A 19,257-nucleotide genomic window follows, 5' to 3' on the forward strand; every position below is an offset into this window, starting at 1 on the left:
ACATTCCATCCTGTTTTTGACCATCTCAACCAATCGTGGATTGCACGAGCTATGAAGAAGTGAACTATGCTAGTGGAGAACAATACTTAAGCTCGTTAGTGAGGTAGTGTGAGTCAGACTGACCCGTGACTGCTGATGCTGTACTAAATGGAGGCCTTCAGAGTTCACAGGGCTGTCACTTAGGTACCCTTCACAAGTGCTAAATTCACCTGAAATTAAGGGGGGAAAGCCATTCCTTTGATGGCTCTGATGTTACAGCAGTTCTGTGTAGGCTGCAGTTTGTACTCACAGTCATGAGCCACATTTATCATTTTGAAGGCAAATTTAAAAATTCTGTTTATGGGGCATTTGAGTTTTACACTCCCAGAGCTCAGCTGCAGAGGCAGATCACAGAAATGATCAGCTATCGTAGCAAGTATGGACAAGGGGTGGCCTAGCTCAGCCAGCAAATGCACCTTCAACCCTGTTAGCTTAATGAGCATGAATAGGCCTTTTCAGAGATGTAAACTAGTTTGATTTAGCTAAGACAATTGACAAACAAAAATCTCAGTTTAATTAATTTTAGGGGAGGAAAACTCCCCCCACTCTCCCCAGCAAGACAGGGCCCAATAGAGAAAGGTAGGTGGAAGGAATACAGTATCACGTTGCCCACAAAGGCCCAACAAGCTGCCAACGAAGCAGAAAGCCTGCGTTCAGTGAAATGTGCTCCTCCTACTGCTCCATCAGCTGTTAGCAAAACCTTCAGATTCAAAAGTGGTTCCACTTCATTGTTTTGTTTAATCTTTATGCTTTAAAAAACAAACAGAAGATTTTCCAGATCTCCAGCAGGGGTGAATGTGAGGGGGATGCCATTTCTTTTGTGATGGAGAAAGTTGCCTTGTTGTGCCCAGGGGTGAGCTGGTGTCTGCTGGGCGTTAGCATGATGTCAAGCATGATGTCATTGCCACAGGAACAATGTCGAGTTGTGGCTTGACTCTTTTGAGATGGGGGTCAACCTTTCAGTCACTTTTAGATTAAATCTTTCCATTTGATCTTGTATTATTAATTACCTGCACTTCCTCTCTTCACACCACTTCCTCTTTTGTTGCTGTGGATCTTACTATAGAGAAATCCTTCAGTGCTGTTCCTAGTGACTCAGTATTGTTGTATGCATGACAGGATACAGAATAGCTTTTATTAAACATGTTTCTTTTTACATCACAGAATTTCTTGACAAGAGATAATGCTATTCTCTTACACAGAGACAACACTGTGAGATGGAAGATCTATATTCCCGTCAATTTCAATTATGTTGATAAATTGCAGTGTTTCACTTTATGAATGACACATTTTTGGATTCAGGTCTGCATTTTTCCCTTTGTCACAGAGAAGAGAATTTTTTTAACAACAGCAACAGCTTTGCGAAGTTCATCTGTTCCCACAGAGTTCACTCCAGCAGCCTGATTAATATTATCACAGTGCTGAGCACTTCTGCATATACAGCATAATCACACAAGTTGCTACAAAATAAATATGTGAAATCTACATAATTTGCTAACACATAGGTACTCTTGCCTTGTGGCATCCACTAATTGCTGCACCTTTCTTCTTTTGGAACAGCGACAAATTTGCAAAGTCTGTAAGAAAAGAATAATTATTGCTATCTTCCATGTTAGCAAATCCCCTAGGCCCGACCGTGTAACCCTTACTCTCCTGACTGAAGACTAAATGTGTGAATAAGAGATTCAAGTTTGGGATGTATCTTCTGCTATTTTCTTTAGGTGTGGCAGAGGGAGTGTTACGTACAGTGTCAGACCAACCACTAAAGTTAAAACAGCTACGAGTGCAGGTAGCCTAATTTTCTTAATTCACATAGTTTCTCTTATCATTAATGGAAGCTGTGTCGATGCACCAAGTGGAGAAATATACAACACTTTGACTATGTCTAAGCCTGCCATGAACCCACAAAATGAAGGCTACAGACTAATCCAGGAGGAAGCTGAAGAGCATGAATGCAAATATGACTTCCCTTGTTAAAGCGAAGTACAGTCAAATCTGAACCCTGAGCTAAGTCACAAATTAAAAATGTGGGATGACTTTAAAAAAAGGAGGATTTGTACTAATGAGAATAATGAAGCAGCTGGAAGGATGCAATAGCACAATTTATACTTGATTGGAGACCATGCTCTTCATTTTTTTGTTATGAGCACTGGATTTATTAACACAATTTGTTTTTTAACATGGCGGAATGGTTAATAAGTACATAAAAGATCTGAATATTTTAATTGAAAAACTTATTTCAAAACGCAAGAGATTACCGTGAAATAACCTAATTTTTAAACCACATTTCCTTTTCTATTTACTAATAATAATTAGTTTATTAAAACTAAATTCTAATAGAAATCTATTTTCCCACCCTTCATTCAGTTTTCTTTACTTGCATTTCCTCCAGGATAGATAATGAAAACCTGTAAGTCTGTGGCCCATTTCTGCTTTTTTCCTGTACCGAATAATGCTGCAATATTAAGATTGCAAACAGTACTGAGGCAATGTTTATGTAGTAAAGGTGTGACGCACAGTAATGCTGGTAAGAGGTTGTTCATTTATTTCCTGGCCTAGTCACATGTAGCACTGTGGTGAATTTCACCCTTTGATTTCTCTGCAATACCGCTTATTTCCTGGAGAATACGGAATGTGCTGCAAGAGGCTACTATTTGTGTGTGGAGTTTTGTTTGTATTTTCTTGGGGGAAACCTTCTTATTCCCTCCTCCCCCACCCCATTGATTAGTCTAAAATTAGACGGGTTTCAGAGTAACAGCCGTGTTAGTCTGTATTCGCAAAAAGAAAAGGAGTACTTGTGGCACCTTAGAGACTAACCAATTTATTTGAGCATGAGCTTTCGTGAGCCACAGCTCACTTCATCAGATGCATACCGTGGAAACTGTAGCAGACTTTATATATACACAGAGAATATGAAACAAGTCTGCTACAGTTTCCACGGTATGCATCTGATGAAGTGAGCTGTAGCTCACGAAAGCTCATGCTCAAATAAATTGGTTAGTCTCTAAGGTGCCACAAGTACTCCTTTTCTTTTTTCTAAAATTAGACTGGCAGGTAGTGACTTGACATGTTTAGCTCATTCATAGTTATATCTGATAATTAAAAACATGAAACCATCTCATTATGCACATAGCTAGCCTATGTTAACACACGTCCTTGCTGTTCCCCCCCCCATCCTCCCTCTGCTTCTTGCTAGTGTTATATTCACTGTTGCATCCTGTCTTACATTAGATTGTGAGCTACTGGGGGCAAGGATGGTTCTGTGTCTGTCCAGTGCCTAGTACAACGGGATCCTAATCCTTATTGGGGCCTCTATGTGCAACAGTAATACAAATGATGATCATCATCATCCCGGCATTCAGTTCTTCGTCAAGTTTCTTTCCAGACTGGGGGATACAGATAGTTTTGTTTGCTGTGTTTTGGCCAAATATTCTAGAGCTATGTCTACACTGCAAAGACAAACCCATGGCCCCAAGTCTCAGAGCCCAAGTCAATTGACTCAGGCTCATGGGGCTAAAATAGCAGTGGGCCATTGTGTGTTGGGCTGGAGCCCAGGCTCTGAAACATGGTGAGTAGGGAGGGTCTAAGAGCCCAGGCTCCAGCCTGAGCTGGACTGTCTACTTTACACTGTTATGTTCAGCCCCACAGCCCGAGCCCTATAAGCAAAAGTCAATTGATCTAGGCTCTGAGATTCAGCGAGCAGGTCTTTTATTACAATGTAGATATACCCTATGTGACTTAAGAGCACAAGGTCTGCTGAAAGTGAATGGGACTTGTGCTCCTGAACGGCTTAAATCATTTTGAAAATTCCATTCTCGGTTATCTCCAGACACCATCTGAGACTAGTATGTCACTCCTTCAGTATGGACCCCAATCGGAACAAAAGTGCTTGTTCATTTCAAAAGATTTTTTAAAAGTCATAAAAACATTTTTAAGTCTTTCTTCAAAACCTAACTCTGGATCTAAACTACATCCTATTGTTTTTTTAAATAACAGCCTCTTCCCTTCAGTGACCACCTTTACACTTACACAAAAGAATGATCTCACACATTATTTAGTTTTAAGTTTGTGTGTATTTTGCAAAGTGTTTCTTTCAGTATTTAGTACCTTATGAATTAACATGACTAGTTGATTTCATAGTACTGGGAGGGGAAGTCAACAGTTGATGGCTCCACAAAATCAAGAACCTTTGAGAGAAATCTACACTAAGCTCTCTTGTATGTTAAATCCATGCAGCATGGAATTATGATGCACCTGTTTCATTCAGGTCGTGTCACATTTTCAGCGTGAGCGAGTTTAAGAGCTCTTGGCAGCATTAATGACAAATGCTATCACTAACTCGTTCTCTTTAAAAAGTGGAGGCAGTGCGATGGTCTAAAGTCCAAAGTACCTTGATGTGTCTGTTTAATGGCTTTTAACTGGGGAGAAGGCAAAGGCTGCAAGGGAGGGTTTTAAATTCTTGGGGCTGTTTGTTGATTTTATTTACCTCTCTGAAATTGATTAAGGCAGAGACAGTGAAGAAGGGCTTATTTAGTGGAAAAGAAGGGAGGATAATCTAGAAGCTTTTTATCCCTTGGACATTTGAAACGTCAAACCTTACAGCACGGTTGCTGCAGAATTCTCAAGCTCAAATGTGTGGATGCTAGTCACAAAATACATTTGATAGTTGGCCGCACTCATGCTGGAGTGCTTGAGACAAAATTCCCTTCACAAAATCATCAGCCACAAAAAATTTAAAAAAGAATGACAATCTACCCACAAGCCAATTTCTACAGCAGCATTATTATTTTATGTACGGTAATTGGCAGTAGTAATAATAGCCTTTTATCTGTACCAATAAAAAGACTCACAGAGAAGTGGTATTAAAAGGGGAATACCTAGGAATGCTTGGAAACAAGGGAGTCTTGAGTGCCATGCACCATTATCCTGTTGAAGTTTAGAGATGAAATGCTCCTCTATCTACCGTTGCCTTAGTATCAGTGTTGTTGGTTTTGGTATTGCTATTCTCTAATCCCATGTTCCCTGAGTCCTGGCAATATCTTGAAAATTCCTCCTCTATTCATTCTGTGAAAACACCGCTTTGTCTCTTTTGTAGGAATGTATCTGTTTAACCACCTTTTCCAATGCAACATCCATAACAATGCTTACTTTAGCTTTTGTTCACTTTACTGCTCTTCTGCATCTATCTATGTCGAAGGCTCCAGGGGCGGGCCTGATGTATTCTTTGGAAGCACCATATTTACTTATCTGGTGTTATATACAAGTCCTAAATGACACCCATGTTTTCTTCAAGCCTCATCCATACCTGCAGGGCTGCACTAAATCCTAAGATAATGAAACTTTGCAAATGTACAGTGCTATGTAAATGCTAAGTACTTTACAAGCAACAATTAATGCTAAAAACATCCCATGAGGAAAACAGGGGCTAGTATCTCCAATTTAAAGATGGGAAACTGAGGCACAGAGTTACAGTGACTTGTGACAGAGTTGGGCTTAGAACTCATATTTCTGAGTCCTGCGTTTATTCTATTAGACCACACTCCTTCCTTGTCTTCTTGTTCACCTACGTCACTTAAACAGACACAGATTTACTTGATTCCACCCTTACTGAACAGTTCTTTTTGGGTCTTGCAACGGATGTTCTCAGGCTGCCACACGTCTCACTCTGGTGCACTCCCTTACTCCCTTATTTCATCTGGGCCTCCAGCTCATCAGCTTGTTTTTAATTCAAATCAATTTTGAAGATCAAATGTCTTCACCAGATGCCCAAATCTAAATTCTTTTCATTGTCTTCTTACTGCAACCCTATCACCATGGCGCTGTTGATCAGACTATTGTGATGTTCTTCATCAGCCTGGGGGGGCTAACAAGGAGCCTGCTCAAAGGGTGGCAGAAATGCTACTGGGTGACTGAGGTGATTGAAGATAGCTATGTAGGAAACATGTATCCCACACCCTGTATCACATATGCAGCAGTTATCACACACTACTCTTCACACAGGTATTTTATAATTATGCCAAGTCCTTTTAAGAGAAAATAGGTGCTAAATAGTCAGTGAATAATGAAATAAAATGAGACCAAGCATTGTGTGTAACAAAGCATAAATACAATAAATCAAATCAGTCAAAAGAATAGGGGTCTTTTACAGTTGTCATCATTATGGATGGGTGGCATGTTCCTAGATGAACAGATACATTGAATTAATCTAATATAGATCTAAACTTACTGTGTCTCAATTTAATTTTAATTAGATCTAAAATGTTAGTGGAAGGGAACTATATAAGTTTGCTCTCCAAGACCAGGCTTCATTATAAATGAAATGGTGGATCAAATCCTACATTAGTGTTTAAAATCTTATCTGCATTAACCTGCTTTGGTGCCTATGAGAACAGTTAATTTAATGTGGACATAGACCTACCAATCACAAAGCCTCAGTTTGTTTTCCCAATCTGGAACTTTTTCTTTTATTGTTAAATCTGGGATTGCCCATTGTGCAAACACTTTGACTTGAATTTTAAAAATGAATGTCTTAATGTAGACTAGAAGCAGTTCAAGGGAGGGACTGTGGCCCCTCTTTAGAGGGCACATGTAAAATGGTGTGAGCATAAATGAATGTAAGAGTTGTGTCTAAAATGCTGCATTTTTCACACTGAGGGTATGAAAGACCGGTATGTTGCATGAAACGCAACTAGCAGGCACATGCAAGAAGGTGTGAGTTAAAGTAGACTTTCCACAATTTAACACATACTTTTTTATGATCAATCACTATTGTTGTTTGTCTTGTGGTAGTACCTTAGGCCCCTTGTGCATACATGTAACAGTGATGGTCCCTGCCCCAAATCTAATTGCAAGACTAGAGACAGAAGATGGATACCACAAACAAGAAATTCGATTCCTTGGGCCAAATTCAGGCCTGGTGTAATTTCATTAGCTTCAGTAGTTACATGAGGGATGCGTTTGGCCTTTTTAAACTAACTTTATTGCGAGTAACTTGCATATCACCTCTGAATTTCACTGGAGTGAAATTTGTTTTAAAAAGCATCCGGCACACAGTATTATTAATAATAAAATAGCTTCTATCTAATTGGCTTTTCATCTTCCCTTAGATCTATTTGATATGGTAAGGAGAGTACTCCAAAGGAAACTCCAAGTATTGGGCTAAGAAGTCAGATGACACTGTGATGATGCTGCAACTCCCACCTTCTCCCACAGGCTATGTGTCCTATATGAACACACTTGGACTGTATTGGTCACAGAAACCAGTTTTCTACATTTTCTAGTTGGAAGTGACCCAGAGTATGTATGTTTCTAGGCCTAATACTTTCAAACGTAATCTTATCTGAGTTGGCTAGATTAAAAAAAGGAAAAAAAAAGAAGACTTTTTCTTATCTTAGAAATGTCCATTCAAAATCTTTAGAAAAAAGGAGTGAGTTCTAAAACAAATATCTCCCCCCCGCACCTCCCTCCAAAAAATGCAACTGGCAGTAAAGGGTGTTTTTAATCATGAGCCCTATAAGGAAGCCATTTATTCTGCCTCATGCACTTTAAATGCACCCCTTTCTAAGGGAACAGAAATTTGCTCCTGCCATGTGACAGCAGCAGCATTGGTTGAACTGGATACACTTCTTAGATTGAAAAAGCACATAAAAGTGACATTCATTGTAAATGGATACAAGCCACAAAGTTTAGATCAATATCCAATTTTCCCTCTGAGTTTGGGGGTGTTTGAAGATGCTTGTCTACTCCAGTTTATAGTGTTTCCTTCCCACCCCTGGCTTCCCCTGGCATTGAACTATGAGTGCACTCCCTAGCAAAAAGAAAAGGAGGACGTGTGGCACCTTAGGGGCTCACCAATTTATTTGAGCATGAGCGTTCATGAGTCACCCGATGAAGTGGGCTGCAGCTCAGGAACGCTCATGGTCAAATAAATTGGTGAGCCCCTAAGGTGCCACACGTCCTCCTTTTCTTTTTGCGAAGACAGACTAACACGGCTGCTCCTCTGAAACCTCCCTAGCAAAGAAGCTCTAATACTTGTCACGGGATCAGGGAGCCGAGAATTTCAGGGGGGAAATTCACGTCCCTTCGTTAATGGTGGCACACCCGCTACCACCAGGTATGTCTGGAAACCCCCCCCCCCCCCCCGTGGTCCCCTTCCCTTCAGAGTATCCCCTCCCCATCCAGGGTCCCCTTCCCCCAATCCAGGGTCCCCTCCCGCAGTAAGGCCCCTCCCCATCCAGCGTCCCCTCCCCTCAGCGCGGCCCCGCCTCATCCAGTGTCCCCTCCCCTCACTAAGGCCCCTCCCCAGATCCCTTGCCCCCCCCCCCCGCCCCCCTGCAGTGTAGCTCCTCTCTCCATTGCGGCCCCATCCCCATCCCGTGTGGCCCCTCCCTCACCCAATGTGTCCCCTTCCCGCGCGGCCCAGCGAGGCCCCAACCGGCCCCTCCCCGCCCGACGCCCCGCGCGCACCCGGGGCGCTCTATGCCCCACGTGACAGAGGTCGTCCCAGCCCCGCCCCCGGGGAGTCCCCTGCGTGGCTTCAGCGCGCCGTGTCCGTTAGGGGCGGCGCCCGCGGCGGAACCACAACACTCCCCCGGCACGTGACCCGGGAGGGGGCAGGCGGGGGGGCCCACGTGACTCGGCATGGAGGCGGTGGCGGAGACGACGGGCGGCCCCCTCCTCCTCCTGCTCGGGAGTCGCTAGCGGCGCATCCCGGGCTCCCAGCCGGCCGGGCTGCGGGGGCCATGGACTGAGCGCACCATGGGCGCCAAGGAGTCCCGCATCGGCTTCCTCAGCTACGACGAGGCCCTGCGCAGGGGTGAGTGGCGGGGGGCGCTGGGAGGGGTCTTGGAGGGCAGGGCAGGCTGTGGGTGGAGAGGCGGAGCGGTTGGGTGGGGGGGACGGAGGAGAGGACGGATGTAGAAGATACCCCGGGGGAGGGGGGCTGGCAGGGGGGCGTAACCCCCTCCCCCGGGGGAGGGGGGCTGGCAGGGGGGCGTAACCCCCTCCCCCGGGGGAGGGGGGCTGGCAGGGGGGCGTAACCCCCTCCCCCGGGGGAGGGGGGCTGGCAGGGGGGCGTAACCCCCTCCCCCGGGGGAGGGGGGCTGGCGCGGGGGTGTGGTGGAGGGAGGTTGGTCACTGGTTGAAGGGAGGGACCCATGTAAATCTCTCTTTCTGGAGCTGTCAGTGTGTGTCAGGGGTAAGTGGCCCAAAGTGCCTTGGCATTCCTGACACCAGCGTTATAGACCGCAGATACAGCAGCTCTTGTACCAGGGCTTCTGCTGATTCTTCCTTTTTACAAAGAGCTGAGTGGCAGCTGTTGTAAGACCCTCCTGGTGTAGTATGTTTCCTGCATCTTCCTGCACTTACATGTCAGTTTTAGCAGAAACATTCAGTACCCTTTACTCTTCTGTGCAGGTGTTGCTGGTTTGGATCATGCACAGAGTAGCTGTGTTTTGAGGTGCAAAGGGTCTAGACAGCTGCTGATGCTGCAAGGCCACTGTTCTCTTACAGCAGTCAGCGTCTCCTTTGCTTGTCGCTTCTCAGCTCCCCCATCTACACTATAAAATGTCATTAGGAAATTCTGCATCTTGATGTGATAGGGGCTGCCTTGCTTTTCCTTTCACGGCACTACCCGTTACTTCATAGTTTTCACATATATATTAGCCCCATTACTTGCTGCTGTCCAGGATGGGGAGTGCAGTTTTCACATATCTCTCTCTTCCATCCCACATTTGCTTGCTGTTGTCCAAGGTGGGAGGGCACGCACACTTATTTAGATAGGTGGGTAGAAGTGGCTTATATGCTTATGATATACATTGTTTTCATAATCTTTTTTGGATCCCTTCTGGAGAGTATTAAGACAGAATAGAGAAGTGAAAGCATACTTATTGTATGATGAATACTGACCGCTAGCAGGGTTCTAAAACAATGAACTAACTACTCCCTGTCATCTGCCTTTCTCAAGATTTGATTTCCAAGCCTAAGGACAAAAGGGAGAATAATATTCTGTGCTAAATGCATTGCATTTATGGTCATTTTTATGGTACTTGTTATTGAGGAGCTGTAGGCATCTCTTGGTGATGTAATAGAAATAGGACATAGACGGTTCTAGGCAGCGCACCTGTTTGATATACACAAGACTGATGAAATTCAGAGGCTTAGAAACATATGGCTGCTTAGTTCTTTCCTTGCCATAACTCAGAGTAATATATAGTGATTGATCCTGCAGTGTCTGAAAAATTGTGGGTTGATTGAAGGGGTACCTTAGATGTATGTGAAATATACATATTTTTATTGTGAAAAGCATTTTTAAAGATTTGAGCATTGCATTTACTTAGGGAAGCTATCCCAGATGGGTAAAGAGGCATAAAACTGAGCAATATACCTTAAATGTTATGAAAAAGGAGTGAATGTATCAGAACTGGCTTTCAGTTTAGATTTAAATTTTCAGGAGTTTGAAATCTGTTTAACTTCTGGTAAGAATATATTAAGTCCTTTTATAACTTCTGGTATTTAAATGGGGGAAAGGGGGAAGAATCACAAATGTAACCTGCTTACATTCTGGAACAGACTGAATATGCAATGCAACAGGAAGTGTTTGATGTTCGCTGTTTGGAAATCAGTCACTTGGTTAAGTTGTGTGTGGAAACTTTACATATTTATAAAACATGTAATAATCATAATTTGAGTTCTTAACCTTTAAAATTAAATTGTGCAGTACCTTCAAAGACAGTCAGTTTTAAAAGTAAGTTTGTGAACTCAAGATTTCCTATTGCAAATTAAACTTTCTATATTAACTTTTTAATATTGAACTTACTGATGCGCACTCAGTTTATGGTGAACTGAATCTAATCTTCCTCTACAGTGAGTTTTGAATGCAGTAATTCTTTTAGAGACTAGAAACATTGTTCTAGTATTTTTTGTTATAAATTGAAGTTTTGCCAAACAATTATTTTGTTTATTTAACCAGTGAGTTATTGTACGTGCAAAACAGTCTAGTTATCAAAACATTATTTTTTTAAGGCTATCCTCCTCTAGATATTGTGTACCGATACAGTGCTATTTCTGGAGATATTGAACAGCAAGCTGCGATAATAAATTATAAACACACAGATTTAAAAAAAAATAGTCTACTGAAGTTTATTTCTGTGTGTGGTTGTATGCAACCTCACAAAATTTTTATTCAGCTATTAAACAGTGATAAAATGTTTTCTTTTACGTCACCTTTAGATTACATTTAGCTTACACATCTCTTTCAACAGTATGTTGCTCCACATAAAATTTACTTTGATTAAATAGTTTTCAAAAATAGTTATTGCTCAGAATGCTGTTAAAGTACTTTTATAGAAACAGTACTTGCAGTTGTTAAAATGTGCCCAGTGCTATTTTCTTCAGAGGAAAACACAGTGCATGCGTTTGGTTCTGTCAGACTGGCAAAATAAGGGTTATTTCGAAATAACAAAATTATGAATGGCAGGAGTTTCATTCCTTCTAGTACCTTGTTAAATATTGAACAGAAAAAGGGAAAAGTCTGTTCCTGAGCCTGGATATTTGGTAATTAAAACTTACATTTTTTTTTCTCCCCCCAAGAATACAATTAAAGGCAGGCTGCCTAATGGCTTCTCAGCCGTGTGGTGGTCAGAATGTGAGGCTGAGGTGTGTGTTTGCTCCTCGATTTAGAGTGCTACCTGTGAATTAATCTGTGACTGAATGTGTATAAATCAGTGGTGGGCAACCTGCGGCCCATGGGGCCGCACGTAGCCCATCAGGGTAATCTGGTGGTGCGGCGTGAGACAGTTTGTTTACGCTGATCATCCGCAGGCCCGGCAGCCTGCAACTCCCAGTGGTCGCGGTTTGCCGTTCCCGGCCAGTGGGAGTGGCGGGAAGCAGCGCGGGCTGGCTGCTGCTTCCCACAGCTCCGATTGGCTGGGAACGGCGAACTGCGACCACTGGGAGTTGCAGGCGGCCATGCCTGCGGACGATCAGTGTAAACAAACTGTCTCGTGGCCTGCCAGTGGATTACCCTGATGGGTCGCAGGTTGCCCACCACTGGTATAAAGCACTATCTTCAGTATTTTCTTTAAGACTGTCTCCTGTTTTTACTAATACTGTTAAACTGTAATAATTCTTATTTATAATCTGGTAGCGTCCAGAGGACCAACTGTGCAAGGTGCAAACCCGTAAGCCTTGATCCTGCTCTCGTCTCTGTATTGGTGGACTCTTTTGCCCACATAGTGTTCCTTTGAAGTCAGTAGGGTTCTTTAGAAGTACTGTTTGTGTGCAGTTCAGTGCAGGATCTAGGTCAAGTGAGAGACAGTCCTGCTAATATCAGGAACGCTGCATCTCAAACTGTGTATAAGGCTCTTTGATATTCCATCAAGAAAGTGGTTTTGACAGCAGCATAAACCATGAGCAGAAAGTTTGAATTATCATTTATCATATCAAGGACTAGTGTTTTCCCCCAGAGCTCTCATAGGTGGTGGATCCATCATGCATTCATGCTTGTCTTTTACATATTACCTCCCTTGAGTCTCCCAAACTTTAAATTGGTTGTGATAAAATCCAGATGAGAAATGGAAGTTTTGTCCTTTCCTCGTCCAAAGGCTTTCCACTTCTGAACAAAGACGCTGTGAGATTATTTTAAGATTTCTCTTATGCTGCTAAAATCTTGGGAGTTCACGGGGGACCCCTGAGAATTGGACAAAATACGAAACTGTAAAAACCCATATGTGTGCTTGTCCCATATACTAAACACATACAAATAAAATAATTTCATTGTTACTACTGTATGCTGTATGTAGTACTAAAGCAGTCTGTGTGGTACGGACTCAGCAGGAGAGAAATGGGTAGATGGCATCCATTGTTATCCAATCTATTTTAATTCCTTCATAAATCTGTTTCTTTATAACTGTTAGTGCATGCTGATTAACTTGTGGAAAATAATAGGATGCGCTTAAATTTATTAATATGTTGGGAAGTCATGACAATAGAAGGCAAATCTGTTACTGTAAATACTTATTTTAAAAAAAAGAGAGCCAAAGCATGCTAAGTCCATGACTATTGACAGCTTCCATACACTTTGAATATTCAGTCAGGTAACTTAACTCTCTCAGTAGAAATTTCAGTGGCTAGTCATGGATCTGTGTAATGTTATTTAGGGAGGAAGGCCCAGTTTGTTTTCAGTGTACTTGGGGAGGCATAGACATAGATAACTTTAAAACAAAGATAAATGTCTTGCATGTTTTTCTTAAGATGGGGTCTGAGGAATTGCAATGGCATCACAGTGTGGTCAATGAGTGCACTGTTTGGAGAGATGAGCAGCTGTTGATAGATTGTCTGTTTCATTGTTTGTGGACAAAGAATCCGTAGTCACAAAAAACAAAAAATGGCACAGCCTTCCAAAAACTTGTGCAATTAAAAATAGCTACTGATATAGTTAGAGACAAATCCTGAGAAATTTGGACTATTGAAAAGCTCTGAAAAATGATCCTAATTAAAGTATTTTTAGAAATAAGTAAGTAAAAGTTAGCTATCCAGCTTGGGTATTTTCCAAGATGTCCAAGGGTATGGTGTAGGATTTTTATTCTCATCGTCTGAGATGGGATCTACCGGAATATTCTGTGTTTCTCTCTCTTTTTTTACTATTGGAGAGCAAAGGAAAGTGTCCCTTCCCTACCCATCTGTAGGGTGAAATGCTGCTGTCTTCATAGAATCATAGAGTATCAGGATTGGAAGGGGCCTCAGGAGGTCATCCAGTCCAACCCCCTGCTCAAAGCAGGACTAATCCCCCATAGTTGCCCCAGATGCCTATATGGCCCCCTCAAGGATTGAACTCACAATCCTTGGTTTAGCAGGCCAATGCTCAAACCACTGAGCTGTCCCTCCCCCTGGAATAAAAGGGACTCAAGGGTAACAAGGTTAATGAGATGATTGTGGTATTAAAATGTAAAATTAACCTACAGTTTATCTACATTTCTAGAGCTGGAATATGAATACATTGTTTTTAGGTTACCACATGTCACAGTGAGACATCTAGGCTGCATATAAACTGATATCTATCTTCAAATTTCCCACCATTGCAGCTTTATTGGTAGCAGCACTAATGGAATGGCTAGTGAAGATAGGGAATGGGTGTTTAATGCCCAGCTTCTTCAGTTGGTAGGAGCAGAGGGGAATCCCCTCTGTGGTTGTAATCTGTGATGCATCTTATCTGCTCTGGGGGGTTCACTGTCGGAATCTTATGGTGCGCTGTGATACATACATGGGAAGCCAAGCTCCTTGTAACTGTTCTGAAACTAAGAACCATCTAAAATACTTGGCCATTGAGCAAGCCTTGCATGATTGAAGTACTGGTGGACAACACAACAGCATTGGTTTATAACAGGCAAAGAGGTACTCTAACCACTCTGTTGGAAAATAATTGCCTGTGGGACTGGAGCCTGGCTTATTGGGTGCATCACATGGCCTTCCATTTGGCTGGCAAAGGAAATATGCTCACAATCTAAGTTGCAGATTGTAGGACCCGCAGAAATATTCTCTACAACAGACTGCGGTGGACCTATTGAAGAAATGACATTATACATCAGGAGATTGCATTGTGGCTTGGTGCACAGACCAGTGCCTTTGATTTTGCTTCAGATCAAGACAAGTTATAACCGGTACCAGTTAGACTAGCGAAAAGGGCTTCTTGCCCTCCCCCCCCCCCACACTAATTTCACTAGCTGTCAGTCAGACAAAACAGGGTTCTGGTCATACTGGTTACCTTTCCTAGAATCTAGACAATAGTACGCACTTTCTCCTGGGGGTCTAACAGAAGGCTTTCTATTTTCAAGTGGTCACCCAGACCTCTTTATTTTGTCCTCTATCCTAATCTGTAATTATTACTCGTTGCTGCTTGCATCATAGGACTTTGATTGACAGAATCTCACCTGATGTTCTTCAGAAGCTTAAAAAAATCCTTAGTCCACGAAGATGTTAGTTAAAATGCCTTTTTTAAAAACGGCAATGAGCTTTTGGAATGGATAACAATCTTACTGATGTGATCTATTTCTTGATCAACTAACTTTGAGAACTTTGTACATTTAATGTTCCATTTTGTTCTTGCCTTCAGTCAAGATGCATCTGCCTGGCATGTGAGCATACTACCTTCCATTTGACAGTGGAATGACTGAAGTAAATAAAATGAATATATTCCCATCAGTCAAAGTTGATCAACTCAGTCTTTGAGACTTCTTTTTATCTCACCTGTCAATAAAGCCAGCCTTTTTAATCACAATCACATCTGCAAGAAGAGTGAGCAACTGGTTCACTGCCCTTTCAGTGCATTTCACAGGGACAAAGGTGACACCTGGTCTCGTGCTTATTCCCAAACTGGAATCTGAGTTTCACTTGACTTTAAACTACCATCTCCTGCTATTCTGCAGGAGACCTTTTTCTCATTCAGGGAAATGGAACTCCTTGCCCAGAAGGTTAAGGGGAATTTTAGTTTTCATGTGCAAAGGATGAAAACACTTAAGAAGGGGTCTAGACTTTCTGTAGCCTTTGGACATCAGGGTGGGGAGAATATATAACCTAACCTGCTTTGATAACATGTCTCGGTACAACATTTAAACATCGTATAGGGTGACAGTCACTGAGGGTCCTGGGACTTTCTCTCATATGGTTTAAGGCTGTGTGTTAACCATGTTAATTAACCATGTTAATTCATGGTTTCATAATGTTTCCTGTCTGTAAATCGGTAGAGCTATTACCTGGTGTTCATAAACTCACATGGTACTACTCAACATTTTTGACAACTTAGCTTCCAGACCTGCTGCTTCTTTTGGGAGGGCAGCCTTTTTTTAAAAAGCAGCAGTACCACACCCAAATAAGTGGCTTGAGGACTCCTAACTAAACTGCCACAAGTGGAAATGCACAAAGGCTGTTCTCAGAGAAGAGAGGTATCTAGCCTGCAACTGGAGTTTGTGTATTGCCTTTGTATATACACAATCACTACCTTCCTCTCCCTCCTCCTTGGAGTTCTACTTCTCTACAACTCTAGGTTTTAGAGGAATGAATTAGATAGTAGGAACCACATGTGTGTTTGTGTAGCCTTTGCGCCAAATGCTTGGTGCTCTGAGGTGAATGGATGCTCAAACTACGATAAGCTTTGACTAACTTCTTTTGCATTAAGGGTACATTTACCTTAGGGCTCTTGATGCAGTTGCCTAGCACCTACACAGTTCCTCCAGTGTTGCATACTACCAGCTAGACAAATTGTTTGGAAGGCTTTAGCATTGACAAGATCTAAGAAAGCAGGTGCTTCATAAATGAGAAATTACTCTGTTTAAAAAACAAAACAAAACCAAAGAACAGAAAAAAAAAAAGAAAAGAAAAGAAAAGGAGTACTTGTGGCACCTTAGAGACTAACAGATTTATTTGAGTATAAGCGTTCGTGAGCTACAGCTCACTTCATCGTAGCTCACAAAAGCTTATGCTCAAATAAATTGGTTAGTCTCTAAGGTGCCACAAGTACTCCTTTTCTTTTTGCGAATACAGACTAACACGGCTGCTACTCTGAAACCAGGAAAAAAAAGAGTAAATGCAAAAGCATTTGCTTGTAATTGATTTGGTGAATGCGAGAAGAGTCCTCGCTATTCAGCAGCATACAATCAGTCTGTAAGTGATAGCAACTTCATAATGTTAGATTTTATGTTGTCAGCATGTTGTTACTAGAGATTAAAATGGAAGAGAGAAAGATATCTGCTAGAGAAACACATGGATAAAGAAAAGAGTCATCAGTGATGGTCTGAAAGTTAAAAATATAAATTGAGGAAATTCTATGATGAGTGGCTGATCATATTAAATATTAGTGTAATCTAGAAGTACACTGTCAGATAACTCAGGAAAAGATTTTGATTTTTTAACACCATAGATTATGACAACTGAACACTAAAAACATTATAATTTTTCACAGTGTAGGCCATTTACTTATTATAGATTACAGTTTTTATGCCTTTTTAACTCATTCATAGCTTTCACCATGAAAATGGGCTAATCACTTCTATTTCAAGTCAGTTTCACTTTCTGGTTCTTGTGCAGGAGCACAATAATTGAAATCTTTAAAAATATTTGTATTCATCTTGGGTTCTTTAAAACCTTGTCTTAACCAAGTTGATCTTTTGGGGCCTGAATCTGCCTGACAGTGTCTTAGAGGAATAATTTAGAAATCAGAATTTAGAAGCTCTTCAGAATAGTATGCATCATCAGTAATAAAAGGCTATTAGTTTAAAATAGAATTGCTAGAGAAGGGCAACTTGAGTCCTGCTGTTTTTGACCCACTGGTTTTGTAAATCCTGTGGTAGGTAACTATTCTTGTTACCGAACTACCTTTTTCTTTAAACAAAATATCTTTTTTTAAATAATTGGTGTAAGGAATCCAAGATATGAAGATAGAAAAAAGGAAATGGTCTAAGCATCAGATTTTGGAACTCCTGGACTCTTTGTGATCACAGGTTAGACTCTCTGAAGGGTTGGCTGAGTGTTAACCTACTGAGGTTGTGTATGCATTTTGTGTGCAGATTTTTCTGATGAGACCTGATCTCTGTAAAAGTAGGAGTTTTCCCTAATGTCTTTGAGTAACATTTCCCTTCTCCACTGTTGTTCAATGTGCTGTTTCGTTTCCCACTTGGCTACTACCTCAGAGGTGGCTTCATTTGAGTATTTGGTGGTATTATTTCTGGATATACTTGGCAAAAACACTAAGATCTTATGGGGGGCCGGAGGGGAAAAGGCACTTGCTATCTTAAACAGGTAACTACTTTAATACGTCCCTACCTGATAGTTTAATTGTAGTGTGCATACTTCCTTCTGGAACTATTTTTGCCTTTTTAGCTGAAAAACACTGAATGGTTTAGTGCCCCGTGGAGCGCATTCTGCAGCATAAAACAATCTGATAATTAAGATACATTGTAAGCTGCCTCAGAGACTGAATTATCTTTGAGTTGCACAAAGAGTCAGCCTTCTAGATGTAGATTGAGAAATTGGGAGGAAAGCCACAGAGCACTCTTACCTGGCTTTGTAATAAAAGCTGTATAAATTTCCAGAGCTACCTGGCAGAACCTTATCTTTTGTTTTCTCTGCAATAAAAAGGTTTCCTAGCTTAGGTTCAAGAGTTGAAAATAAACCTTTGGAGTTTGAGTTCCAAATATCATTCTTAAATGGAAGTATCTCTCTCTCTCTTTTTTTTTTTTAAATAAGTTAATTGTTAATTCACTATACTGTTACTGTAGTCATGAAGTACTTACTTTTTCTTTAGAGTAAGCGTCATCTAAATGACTTCGAATGTCCATGAAAGAAAAGGTGGACGAGGTAATATCTTTCATTGGACCATCTTCTGCTGGTGAGAAAGACAAGCTTTCGAGCTTACGCGGAGCTCTTCAGGTTTGGGTCTGAATATCCATGTGATAGTTTCAGTGCTGAAGAACTACGAAAAGCACCCGTTACATTTAATTTTCATATGAAAAGGTAACTTTCACAATGAAAGAATGAAGCAGTCTAGTAAAATGAGAAAAACCCATTAATGCAGGCTTCTGCCTAAGATTTTGAAAGGGTCTGATTCGCAAAACTTTTAATACTGTGTTATTTCTAGCGATTAGTGGTAGTCTAAAAATATCCTACTCAAATACTGGCAAAATGCGCGTTACCTTTTTGTGTTTCTTTCAGCAACATCTTGCTTTGTTAGTTGGTCTATTTTTTCTTAAGCTTTAGTCTTTTTCAGTTTAGTTGCATAACACACAGTATTTAAATAACCCTGTTCTTTTTATGAATCTTAACATCTCCATGAGATAGAGAGGTTAGTTACAAGTCCCTCTTTACCCTTCCTATGCCCATTTCACCCATCTGTAAAGACCTGTCTACCTGAAAATGTATCATCTTGCACTTATGCTTACTAATGGGCTTCCTAGTGAAGAAGGCTGAATTGTGAACCAGTAATGGCAGTGGTCTGAGTTGCTGTGGCAAGGATGATGTGGTTTGCTGGGTTGAAAAGGAGACCAATGGGATAGTCACTTGCTCAACTGAAAGGCCAAACTGAGGTTTCCCCGACCTCAGATCTTGCCAGCTATCTTAATCCTGATCTGGGTGCAGGATCTTCTAGGATTATTAGCAACAATTTCGCTTTACCTCAAAACATAATTCATTTTTCCCATCTGATCAATAATCTCTTGTCAGTTTTACTTT

At 41.4% G+C, this 19,257-nt stretch overlaps 1 protein-coding gene across 3 annotated transcripts in view; it reads left to right on the plus strand.

Moving 5' to 3' along the window:
* The first annotated feature begins 8,646 nt into the window (after window positions 1–8,646).
* USP32 (ubiquitin specific peptidase 32) overlaps window positions 8,647–19,257 on the plus strand; it is a 153,210-nt gene continuing 142,599 nt past the window's right edge. For all 3 annotated transcript variants that reach the window (XM_048824508.2, XM_048824509.2, XM_048824511.2), the window contains exon 1: window positions 8,647–8,854. In XM_048824508.2, coding sequence (XP_048680465.1) covers window positions 8,797–8,854 — 58 coding nt within the window. In that variant the 5' untranslated portion in view covers window positions 8,647–8,796. The remainder of the gene's footprint in view (window positions 8,855–19,257) is intronic.

Source organism: Caretta caretta, chromosome 17 (assembly GCF_965140235.1).
Source record: "Caretta caretta isolate rCarCar2 chromosome 17, rCarCar1.hap1, whole genome shotgun sequence".
NCBI lineage: Eukaryota > Metazoa > Chordata > Testudines > Cheloniidae > Caretta > Caretta caretta.